Raw genomic sequence first — 12,285 nt, forward strand, 5'->3', positions numbered from 1 at the left:
TTTTTCCCCAAAAAAAGCCTTTGCAGGAAAACCACATACCTTGACTTTGACAAGTCTTTTTGCTGTCTTGATCTTGGCTTCACAGAAGGCTCCTCTATACTTTGCACTCACATCAGTGCCCACTGTGAGATAGGGAGGCTCATCAATGGCCTGGAACAGAAAGGAAAACAACTGGGTTTTAACTACTGGCCACTGGCAATATAGCTGTCATGGTCTCGCTAGCTTTTGTGGATAAAGCATTACAAAATAGCCAAATAAAACTTAACTTGACAGCATATGTCTATCATGGCAGTAGAAACACAGAACGCAACACTAAGCTCATACAGTGACTACGATAAATATAATAAACTGATACCACACTTGTCTGCAACAAGCAGCACATAAGCCTCCAACCTCTGCACCACCTGAAGACACAGCAGACAGCCAGTTCTGCTGCAATGGTGAAGGCCAACCGAGTGTTCTACCCTCTCCTTTATCTGCCTCAGGATCTGAGGAGTCTCATGAAGACACTGGTGTTTATTTCCCTCAAATAATTAAGGTTCATTTTTCATTAGTAAGTAGAACAACTCTGAAGCGACTTCGCTTTTTCATTTTTTTAATAAATTATATAGGTGGGCGCTCACCAGCGGAGCAGCCCAAGCGGCAGAGTACAGCTGCATAATAACGGTAGGATAAATGCACAACAAAGGTGAAGGGCCCAGACAAAAGACAAGGTTCTGTAACAAGCAACAGATTAACAGGTGACACACAAACAGGGAAACAAGAAATTGAGGAGGAGGGAAATAAGTGTTTTTGGGGGTAGAAGGAGAACATGGGTCCAATTAGTATGCAGACTGAGCTCATGAAGGCTCTGTTCCTTCAAATGAGGTCCATCTTCTCTCACCCAAACTCTCCCAGTGCAATCTGGGGAAGAGGATTCTAGATATCTGAACCACCGCACTATCACTTCATGGAATGTGGGTCAGAAGAGAGAAGGCAGAGGGTGACAGGCTACAGGAGCGAGGTACATTTCCAAGAGCTGCAAGCCTCCACACAGCCCCAAACAAGAGCTGGGAAGAAAGATCTAAGCCGTTATCTAAGCCCACATCATGTTTCTGCACATTATGTTTCTGCACCCCTGCAGATTCAAACACAGCTTACAAGAGGCAACCCTGGCACATCCAGGCTCTCTGTGGGAAGAATATACAGATAAATCTCCTCCATAGGTCTCAGTTACTATTTGATACTGAGGGGCTTGCGCTCAGCATCAGGTAATTCCCACTGGCTGTTTCCAGCTTCAATACATGACAAGTAAAGGCATGCAAGTATGTACCGGAATGCTTCAATGCATGATTTTTCAGAAATTTAAGTTTTGCAAAACTTGAAATTCAGAGACATGAGATGCTACAGTATTAAGTCCGTATTAATGATATTTTTACCTTGACTCTGTTCAAGTCTACCTCTCATTTTCAGGTAACAGAATATATTTCAGAGTACTAGAAAACTGTTATCCATCTGCACTTGTTAAGATCATCAGAAACATGAACGCACTAGTGAATCCCTCCCTCTCTTTGTCTCTCTGCATGCATGATGCGTGACTGCATGCAGAGTAGCGGGATATACTACTCTGGTGGTAGTATATCCAAGAACACATACCCGTTCCTATTCCAGACTTAATCACAACAAAACTCAAGTGAGATTAACAAGGTATCTGTTAAGTACTTGGCTTCAAGGCGCGCCACAATGCTTTTCTCCTACTGCCCTTAGGAAGGATGCTGAAACAGGGACTCAGATGGTGATAAACTTGGTTTTGCTTAGCACTCTCAGTAGAGTATCCTAAGTAGTGGCTGCTTCACACAATATAGATCTGAACAGGGGAAAGCAGCAATACATTCTCTTGGAAAGTCAGTAAAGCTCTAAGAGGGGAGCATCCTTCCTGCTCTCCCCCACTCTTTAGTGAAGAAACTCTTTCCGCACTGCAACGTTGGTAAGTCGTTCATGCCAGTTGATCTCCCAAACTTAAGACAGTGTGGAGTATCGAGATTACTTTAACAGGACAGACAGATGCCAGATGGGTCCACAAAGATGCACATAGCTAGAATTCTCCTATAAACAAACATTTCCAAGAGCTGGTTGTGTTGTTATTAGCCTATACCTCCTTATATAGCCAAAGAAATTATCTCAAAAGACCAACTCATAATGTTAAGTTTAACTTACAGAAAATAAAGAACGCTTTTTCTTCACTACTACTGAACATTAACTAAAAAAAAAAAAAGGACTACAGTACTGGGAACCAAGACAATCTGAAGCTCTGGTCTTTGACTGGAAGTTTATGGCAGAGGAACAGGCAAGTCAACAATCAAACTTTAAAACAGGATTTTAAACTCTTCTTAAGAGTATAATCACCAATATTAGTAATAACTTTACTCTTGGCTTCTTTTTAAAAGCGTCTTCCAGAAAGAGCATTAATTTGAAGAATGAACACCTTTAAGAATTTATTTCTGTTAATACCACAAAGTTAATTTCAACCCCTAGCCTAAATCTCCTGACGTTACTTTTACAACAGCTATCTCCTTTCACTGGAATTAGTTAATGTTTACCAATGTAAATAGAGTAATTTCAAAGAACAGCAAACATATGGACCATTTGCTTACTACTGTAGGTATGTTTACTAAAAATACAGTACTGGAGTGGCTTTTGAGAGGAAAATTTATACTGATGAAATGCATTTCTTTAATTATCACTATGAATCATCATACATTTTAAAATAACCCATGTGAAATCTTCAGAGCATACATATAGAAAATTTTTCTGCAATTTATTATTCCATCGAAACAAAAATTATGTGGGATTTTTTTTCCCAAATCACTTAACTGAAATTTTCAAAATACTTCCCTCATTCTGACTGATAGTATCAGCTGAAAGGGATAAGTTAAAACAAGATGTGATGCATCATAGAGAACGCAAACTAGAAAAGTAAACAGTAATGATCAAAGTCTGGCGTTAGTTTCAGATAATTCTTACCGCTACTTCATCACTTTCACCAACTCTAAATGAGTCACCTGTTCTCAAGCAGGTTTTACTCAATTCCACCAAAATTAGAGAGAGGTTAAAAATAAGTATACAGCTATTTTTACCTTTCTGTTACCCCTTCGCTGCTTTGGGCTTACGTCATTTAATAGACATCCTTACACTGAGAGTGAATTTATCTTTGCCTATGTAATTTTGACATGCTTTGGCAGGATTTGTTTTTATTCTTTCTTTGCTTTTTAGTGCAGGTTATCAGAAAAAAAAAAAACAGTATGTAAAAATGGAGCTAAAATCTGAGAACACGATTCAGTAATCTTGGAAAAGGTTATCAGAAGCATCTTGAAATTACTTAACAAGAAGCACTACAGTGGACCTTAAGGGGAAAGGGGAGACACAATGTTGGACTACTCTACAATAAAAAGTTCTGAGCTTCTTAAAATTATGAAAGACTTTGTTCTGAGACAACTCTACTAGTGTCACATGTTGCTGTCTCCAAATCTCTGGGCTGCAGCCTCCGCTTCATTTTATTTTGAAACACAAAGTAATCTCAATTTGCATTTATGTAATCTGAACGTAATCTCTTTATAATTTGTAAACAAGCATCATCTTTTCAGTAGAATATAATAAAACTATTAATAAACTTTTGCTCAACAGGAAAACTGAAAAGTATGCCCAGCACACACCTTCATTAATTTGTAATGGGATTGCGAGCTTCTTTCATTCAGAGCAGCTTCAATATAAACCCCAGATCTCCTGTCTCTCAATGTTTCTGTATCTCTACACCCTCTCAAAACATCTTTCAGTTCGCACAGGAAGAATAAGAAAGGGAAAAGTGAAGCTGATGGTAATGTCTATGTTTGGCTTTTTGTTGGGGTTTTTGTTTGGTTTGGTTGGTTTTTTTACTATTGGCAAAAGACCGGTGTTTAAGATCCTCATCAAAACCAGTCACCAACCAGGCGCTTCCATGAGGGACCGTTATTTTGTTTGCATGAATGACTGAGGCCAGCCTACCAGAAGAGGAGCAGGCTCTGCTGATGACAACGAGTATGGACATCCTTCTCCAAATGGAAAGCGCTGGAGTGCTGTATCCGAGGCCTTGCTCCGCCGGGAGCATGGGGCCACAGCCAGGCTGGGCGCACAGAAGGGCTGTTTTGGAAAGAGACTGGAGTGAGACCTTTCCCGGCAATCGCTGAAGTGGGAGGTTGATTCCTGAAAGCTGAATGTTACCAGCGGTTTGAGCAGCTCTCCGAGGAGCTGCAGATAGTCGGTTCGGTGATCTGGCTTCGATAAGAAAACAGAGCCCAGGTGATTTTGTTTGGCTCATTACGGACGGCAGACGAGCAGGGGGGCAGCAGCGTTTCTCTCTGAGCCTGCCTCCGAGACGCCGGGCAGAGGAGCAAGGCCAGCACCGCGGCGGGCCCTGCCGCTTTAAGAGGAAGGGCCCGAGCCGAGAAGCTGCCAGAAGTTTCTGGCTGCCCGAACCAGCGCCGAGCTGCCGCCCGCCCGCGCTCCCCGAGGGCGCCCGGGGCTCTGGTGGATTAAGCGCGGATTGCTGTTAAACTAAATTTGTCCCCTTAAGGCGATTGCCGGGTAAAGCTGCACGCAAGGCTTCCCGGGAGCCGTCCGCTACAGGGGCCGTGCCCCGCCGTCACCGGGCACCGGCAGGGACGACCCCCGGGGTCCGTCGGTACTGCTTCCTACCCTGCGCCTCGGCTTCCCGAGCGGCGCCAGGCGGGCCTCGCTCCAGGCGGTAATGGCCCCCGCAGCAGGCCCCTTCAAGGCGGCACGTCCCGGCCGCGTTGCGCGGCCCGCTCCGCCGGGACCTCGAGTGGTGCGCGCTGTGGCGGCGGGTGCAGCTCCTCCGAACAGTACCGAAATGCGTGTTGTGTACCCTAACTCAGGAGTCAAAAAACAACTCTAATAACTTCGGGCATTCTCTCGGGTGAGCAAGAAGGGATAAAAAGAAAAGGCTTTCCTGCAGTTTGGTGCTTTCTGTTAGGAAATCCAAACTAATGGGCAACTGCTGTACTACCACTACTACTTAATTGCGTTTCATTAATGGAAAGAGGATGAATAGTTTCTTTGCTATCTCAATTCACAACTGCTGTGTACGCACAGGATTTTCTATATGCAGCACAGGCTGCCACAGATGAAAAGCTGGTTTATCACTTAAATAAGGAGCAGTCTCTAGGTGACCAGTCAGCAATTTCCACCAATTCAGTGGCTGAATTTTCTTTGGCAAGCAAAGCAGCCTACTGGAAGGGTGCCGCTCCAGCCTTCACACTGATTATACTTGGAAATACTGATAGATGGCTAGATGCCCACATATAAAACAACCTGCACATCTTCTGAATTTGGACATTTGCATCAGTATTAATAGTTTTGCTCTTCCAAGTCTAAGGGAGGAAACACACAGACCCCTCCAAAGCACTTTGGATAACCATTTTAACATTACAATCTAAAATGGTAGCATCACGCTTTTATACACCTTTTAAGGCTGTTAAAGAGGTCAGTTTTCCAGTTTTTCTAGACATCTAGATGTTTTCCATCTACGTGGGATGAAATCATCCTCACGCCTCCTCTTTCAACTGTGCTGCGTTACTATGTTCAAATTCCTTTGTAAAGTCTGTCACGCTGTACAGGAGCTGATAAAATTGCTTTACATTGTCCTTTGCCTATAAGCATGTCTAATACAGTGTGTATGAATATATTATTTCTCTCTCCTAATCTGTATTCCTCTGCACCACACGCAAGATGTTCCAAGTAAACCACATGAAAACAAGATTAAGCATTCAATCTAGAAACATAGCAGACATACTTAGTAGGAAAGCCTGCAGGACTGCTTTCAGATGAATATGCAAAGAGAAAACTGGGTCTGTACCTTCCATTTGTCTTACATAGATACAAAGTTTGAAAAAACGGGATTTCAGCTGGTATTAAACATTCAAAATTCAGCATTTTTCTACTCCACAGGACTCCTGAGTCAAGAAACTAGTGAAACATTTTCAAGAAGCCAAAAAACCCCCCAAAACAAACCAGCAACTGGAAAAAAAAAAGACTGGTTTTAGTTTTTAAATGGAAATTTAACATCCATTTATTTTCAATAACCAAGGCTCAGAAAAAGCTTGTCAAAGATTCAAGACACACACACCCCCTGCCCCCACCAGGCATCCAAATTAATTCTGGAGTTTAAAAAAGAAACATCGTACGGCTCAACATCCAATTTGTTTCTCATTCATATTACGCAAAAGGAACAGTAGCAAAACTTCTTTCTACCATTTACAGTATTTTTAAGTTATCTTCCCAAAGGAAGTGTTTTCTCATGGTTTGCACATTTAAGATGGAAGCACCCAGTTTGCAAGCGGAACCATCACATTTGACTATTCCGATTACAGTCATCCTCAGTCCTACAAGTAAGTGGGAAAAAACACCAATATACCCCCCTACATCAACTCAAAACCCATCCAGATCCTCAAGTCTTCTAATGAAGGGCAAAAGTTTCACATAGCCAGTACCTTAAACTCCCATTCCACCCTGCAGAATGAGCAGCCACCCCAAAGTTGTTCAACAGGATTTCAGAAGCATTTGGGGCAATGAAGGCTTGAAAAGACTCGATTTTCAAAAATAGCATCTTTTTTTTGAAAGCAAAGGTAAATCCAACATCTCCTAGACAAGTTCTGAAGAACTGTTTTCATGAAAACAGGTAAAAAACCCACAAAGAAACCATTACAAAACTTTCCCCACAATTACTAAGACATTTAACTTAAATAAAGATTATTACCTTAAATATTTTCAAACTGCAGTTAAGTTCCACCCAATAGCAGAGATCTGCCCACACACTGCAGAATCAATCTCTTAATAACCAAAATTACTGGGTGTAATTATGAGTGTAAGATTTTGCTTACAGCTCAACCTGCTGTGGTTAGGACACTCAACTTTATAGTAATAGCAGACATCTTCAGGAAAAAAGTATTAGTACAGCACATTTAATGTATTCAATTTGGCAGATAATAATGTATGTATAGTTGATGTCAAATACATTCCTCATGTACTTTCAGAGTGAGAAAGATGAGAAACTTCTAAAACTTTTCTACAAACATTATGTTACTGAGGCACGTAACTCCCCAGAGACAAATGCAACATATGAAATGAAGACTAAAGCCCAGAAGACAAAAAAAAACCTCCTTTAAAAAAATAAATTAATTGCCCCATATTTCATCTCCCAGAAACAAGAACACCACAACAGGAAACAGGAGGAATTTTTCTGGAAACTTGCAAACTACAACATAGAATGAAGGGCGGTGATGTTTTTCATATGAAAAGGCTATTACATGAAAGCCCAAGAGTAAGTGTGTGTTTTGGGCAAGATTTATTCTGGCTGCAGAAGCAGATTCTAGCTTCATTTTTTTGTTTTGTTACTGTTGTACATTTCAGAGAAACTAGTAATTTTGAACTTTCTGAAGGAAAATGGTTTAATGTTATCAACGTTTTGCCCACAAATCAGAATTATGGTAGGAGCATCATGATCAAACCAAACATTTCTAAATTAAAAAGGGGGGTGGTGTGGTGTAATGAAACCTATTTCAAGTTTCAATTGAAAATATACAGAAGTTTCAAGTAACACTTCACCATTCTTGTAAGCAAGCATTATACAGCATATAACTGTGGCAAAAAGGGTTTTCTACCCTTCTCCCTGCCCCCCCCCCCCCAGTTGGAAGTTACCAGAACCTAGTAGACAGATGTCTGAAAGTATTAAACCAACTTCCAACAGCTTTAGCATTCTCTACAGGTGCAAAGAGGATATTTTCTTTATTTCAAATTATTCAGTTAGATCAATTCAATTCCTAGTTTATTCAAAGTTTTTAAAGATTTGAAAAGGTGCAAAAGCTGATTTCACTCTCTGAATAAAAATGAGCTATGTGGAAAGGATTTACAGGTTCTAAGATAATGAAGGACCAAATGACCCAAAACAAGAGGTTCAATTCAGTAACTGCAGGTAATACTTCCTGTAGTTAATGTATCTGTTTCAAATGCAAAAAGGATTTTCATTATTCTTACTTACCTGTGTAAAGCTGAATTTGTATGGAACTAGTAATCCCATTACTTTTTTTTATTTTTTGTTTTTGGAACTATGCTAAGTTGATGGATACAGAATTACAGAAATATTTTCACTCTACTTCACTCAGAAAATTAGAAAATTTTAAAGAAAAGATTTAAAAGTGAGTCTATTCTAATCAAAGAGCAACTTGATTCTCCATCCAGAAATTTACTGTGTCATTTCAAAACATTCAAACTGTAATTACCTCATTTCCTAGTCAAAACAGCAAATCCAGATAGGTGGCTATGCTTAAAAAAACCTCCACTATTTAGATTGCCCTCCCCCCCCAACACACTGAATAAAACCCACTGAATTCTGATTCTGTTCCCAATTTGGTCAGAGACTTCCTGCAAAACAATGCAACCCAGCAGGCATGTACAAACTTTCACGTCTGCAGAATGGGGCAACTGCATATCTTACTCAAAGGCAAGTAGGCATTTGATGTTTCTCTACTACTAAGGACTAAGAACGAGAATCTGTGTTCTTTCTATCAATACAGCATATCGCTCTATAAAATGTTTTATTTAATCAAACACTCCAGAACTGCTGGTCAGTCTCTCTCAAAATGATGCCAGTTCTTTACAATTCCTTCTGTAGGTCCCACCTTTTGTTCTATATTGCTGAAAGACCACATGGAGAAAAGATATTTTGAATGCCTGCTCCCACTGTTTATCCCCCTGAATATAAAATCTTTTTTGAAGTCAATCATTGCCATACCTACCAGATTGCAATTTTTCTGTAAGGTTTAACCAAATATTCAAACTATTTAGCATTACAGTTTAGAACTGTAAATGGCACAACTTCATTAGTTTTGGTCAGACTTTTTTTCTATGTTCCAAGTGAAGTCTGAACATTATGTTTCTACATATGTACAGATTCAAAAAAAGTAGTCATTAACTTGAAGTAAGTAGCTTCCCAATGAAGACTTCTCTTTTAGTCACAGCTATTTGAAAGACTTCTTTCAGATTTTGTGTTTAGTGCAAGAACCAAAATGCATTCAAGTATGAGAATTTTAAGTGGGGAAAAAAGGAAGCAATCAATAATGTTATTAGAGTGTTTGCACTTGAAAATAAGTTAGATTAAGTCTTTCTCTTGACAAACATTCTTTTTTCAAGTAAAAGCTTCAGAGAATGCTTAGGATCATCATTTAAGTTATTAGGTCTGGATAACTTGCCTCAGTTTTAAAAATGTGCCACAATTCTGTCTAGAAATTCTGCTTATGTTATAAAAAACTTGGGATGTTTCAAAGCACTGAAAAGAATGATATGATAATGATATGCTTGTGTTCCAAATGGATTAGAACAAAGATTATTTGATAGTTTAATCAAACAAATCAGTCCAGGCTGTTCCTGAGCAAAATAATGAAGTGACTAATACAGGACTATGTGAAGTCTGAAAAATCAACAGTCAATGAACTCTCAAGAGAACAAAAACCACACTGGTTTTAAAACAATTTGATAATTCTTGGGCAGTATTTCTAGTTCCAATGAAAAATTATTTAATGATTTTCTTTTTAATAAGTTAGTTCTAAAAACTCAGTGTAACAGTATATAGAACAGGAAGATCTATATATGTGAAAGGAATTGTTTGTATTCTACAGCAAATCTATTCTACATAACTGATAAAAATAGTCATTTTGAAAAAGATAATATTTTTAGATATTAAAACAGCAAGAACAAGAATGGTGAATAGAAATTAAAATCAGATCATTATCTAAGAATGTTGGGTTTTCTTCACCAAAATTGTAGCGTATTAAGATTCTGTTTATTATCATCTATTCTTAAAACTATCTTCTATTGTGTGCAACTTCAGAAGCAAATCCATACCAACCTGAAAAACTGAACCTTAAAAAAAACCCCAAACAAAACCAAAACCAAACTGACTTTTCTGCAAATACAAAAGAGAATTTCTTACCTTGGTTTATTTCCATGCTTAGTACAACATTTTCTAAACTAATTATTGGGAAGGAAAGGAGGGGAAGATTTATTTTTATTCCTATGTTAGAACAGAAAGGGAAAGCTGAAGGGATGACATACTAACTCAAAACCCCCCAGAAGAATGAGATTTCTCAAACACTGAGACAAGTCAATTCACTAACTACAGCTATGATTTTATTAGTCTTATACTGTTTAAATATGTATTGACAAAATTACATTCTGAAATTCTAACCATTTATTTTAAGATGTTATTTTGTATATTTGTATGAAATCATGACTGTAGCTGATCTGTAATTTAGTATAAAGGACTTTTTAAAATATCACAGTAAAAATATAGCAAAATATAACAGGATATATAACACAGTAAATTATGTGATTACGCTGCTAAAAAATCATGTGTAGCCTTTGGATGTGTTTATTGCCACTGTTGCTAATTAGGAGAATGATGGGGGAATACCAAAAGTGACATCAAAGCTACATGAAACTGTCAACCAATATGAAACAAAAAAAATGCAAATGCGAAACAAAGTGGTAATACAGCTTTTTTCTTATTAAGAATCAATTCCTCCTAAAGACAGACTATTTAGTATATTAAGGACAACCTATCTACACATCAAAGCTATGCACAAGTCCAAGCATTCAGGAACTAAGAACTAACACTGTGGTTCTAGAGAGAGAATATGTTTGTAGCTGTTAGTCAACTGTACACAAGAGTCTACCAAGAGCATGGTACTATAAAATGGCTAATGCCATACAGCAACAAAAAAATTCAGACAGGAGAGGGGATTTTTACCTCAGCCGTGCTCCCTCAACTGCTGCCTAGTCATTCAGTGTAAAACCGCTGGCCAGGGACAAGACATTCAAAAAGAACTATGAAAATTAGTTTAGAAAATACCTACACAGAGACTGAAATAACTTAATCTAACCACTTTATCAAAGATTCAATTAGGATGGATGAGGTTCCTGGGAAAAACAAACAAAAACTTAATTACACATAAAAGGTTATCAAGGCTATTCCTCTTGGTAGGATCATTTTAACTGTATTATTCATAACAGAAGTCTGTCATATCTATTCTTAAATTCAGGAGTGAATATTCCACACTCTGCATGCAACATATTCCATTGCTTACAGAGTTTTGCATAATCTCTCATCTAAATATTCCCTGCTGCTGTTATTTCTTGTCTTATCAATATTGCACATGAAGACCAATGTACTGCTGCTTTGCAGCTTTCCAGAGATGCAACTCCTCAGAGTAATCTCATCTCTAAAAGAAAAAAGAAAACAAACAAAAAACCAAACAAGATATTGTGTAAATTTTACCTACAGGCCATACTTTCAAGACACTCTGTATTTCTAATTGCTTTCCTCTGGAGTTTGGTTTAATTTCCTCACATCTTTCTTTAAGTTGGTTCCCAAAAATGGACACAGGTATGGCCTAATTGATTGTGAAGAGAAGCAAACAGATCATTTCACACAATTTTCAAATAATACTTTAACATTCCAGCATGACATTTGCTTTTTTGGCACAACTATGACATTGTCTCATTGCCTCATGTTCCATTTATTTTTTGGCTATTTTTCCCCAAGAACTGCCCCCCAGGAGATGAAGAAATCACAGTCAGCACGTTCCATTTTCAATAGCAGTGAACTGTTAATGTGGCACATACCATACCATGAAACTTTAGCAAGTGTGCTGACTGTTGATGGCTCCCCAGCTTAGCCTGTTAGCTGTCTTCAATCCCAGACACTAAAACCTTCGATTAAACGGCAGCTAGCACAAAGTTCTGGACTCTGTGTCCTGGGAATCGTGGCTTATTGAATAAAGCACCCAGCTCACTCCTCCAGAGAATCTGGACTACCACAAATCTGTGACATGCACCACCTTAAAGGGAGGCCTGAATGACTGCTGGCAGACAGGTCTTGTGCTAACCACCCAACAGATTCTACTCCACTTCATAAAGTGCTCTTATCTGACCAATTATTTCTGCCCAGCAGACAAAGCATCCAGTGCCACACGCCTGCATGTTCATAATACAAAGGAGACTTCTGCAGTGCCCTCACTCATACTGAGTAGTATCACAAACACCCGCAAGTTAGTCAGCTACAGTCCTTCACTGGATTTGGCCTATAGTGCCAGACTAAAGTGCTCTTTCATTATGTAGGGAAGAAGCAATATTGCAAGCTTCTTTAACCATGCAATCTAGGGCATTCAAAAAATCCCATGGCTTCAGGATGAACAG

The 12,285-nt window shown here is 38.9% G+C and overlaps 1 protein-coding gene across 1 annotated transcript in view; it reads right to left on the reverse strand.

Moving 5' to 3' along the window:
* ARID4B (AT-rich interaction domain 4B) overlaps nt 1-12,285 on the reverse strand; it is a gene marked incomplete at both ends in the record, with an annotated part of 68,093 nt that overhangs the window by 38,272 nt on the left and 17,536 nt on the right. Inside the window, 4 exons of the mRNA XM_081998566.1 lie at nt 40-150; nt 3,004-3,041; nt 4,021-4,539; nt 4,711-4,901. Of these exons, the coding sequence (XP_081854692.1) occupies nt 40-150; nt 3,004-3,041; nt 4,021-4,539; nt 4,711-4,901 (859 nt within the window). The remainder of the gene's footprint in view (nt 1-39; nt 151-3,003; nt 3,042-4,020; nt 4,540-4,710; nt 4,902-12,285) is intronic.

The sequence above is a fragment of the Phaethon aethereus genome (genome assembly GCF_964289735.1).
Source record: "Phaethon aethereus genome assembly, chromosome: 3".
Taxonomy (NCBI): domain Eukaryota; kingdom Metazoa; phylum Chordata; class Aves; order Phaethontiformes; family Phaethontidae; genus Phaethon; species Phaethon aethereus.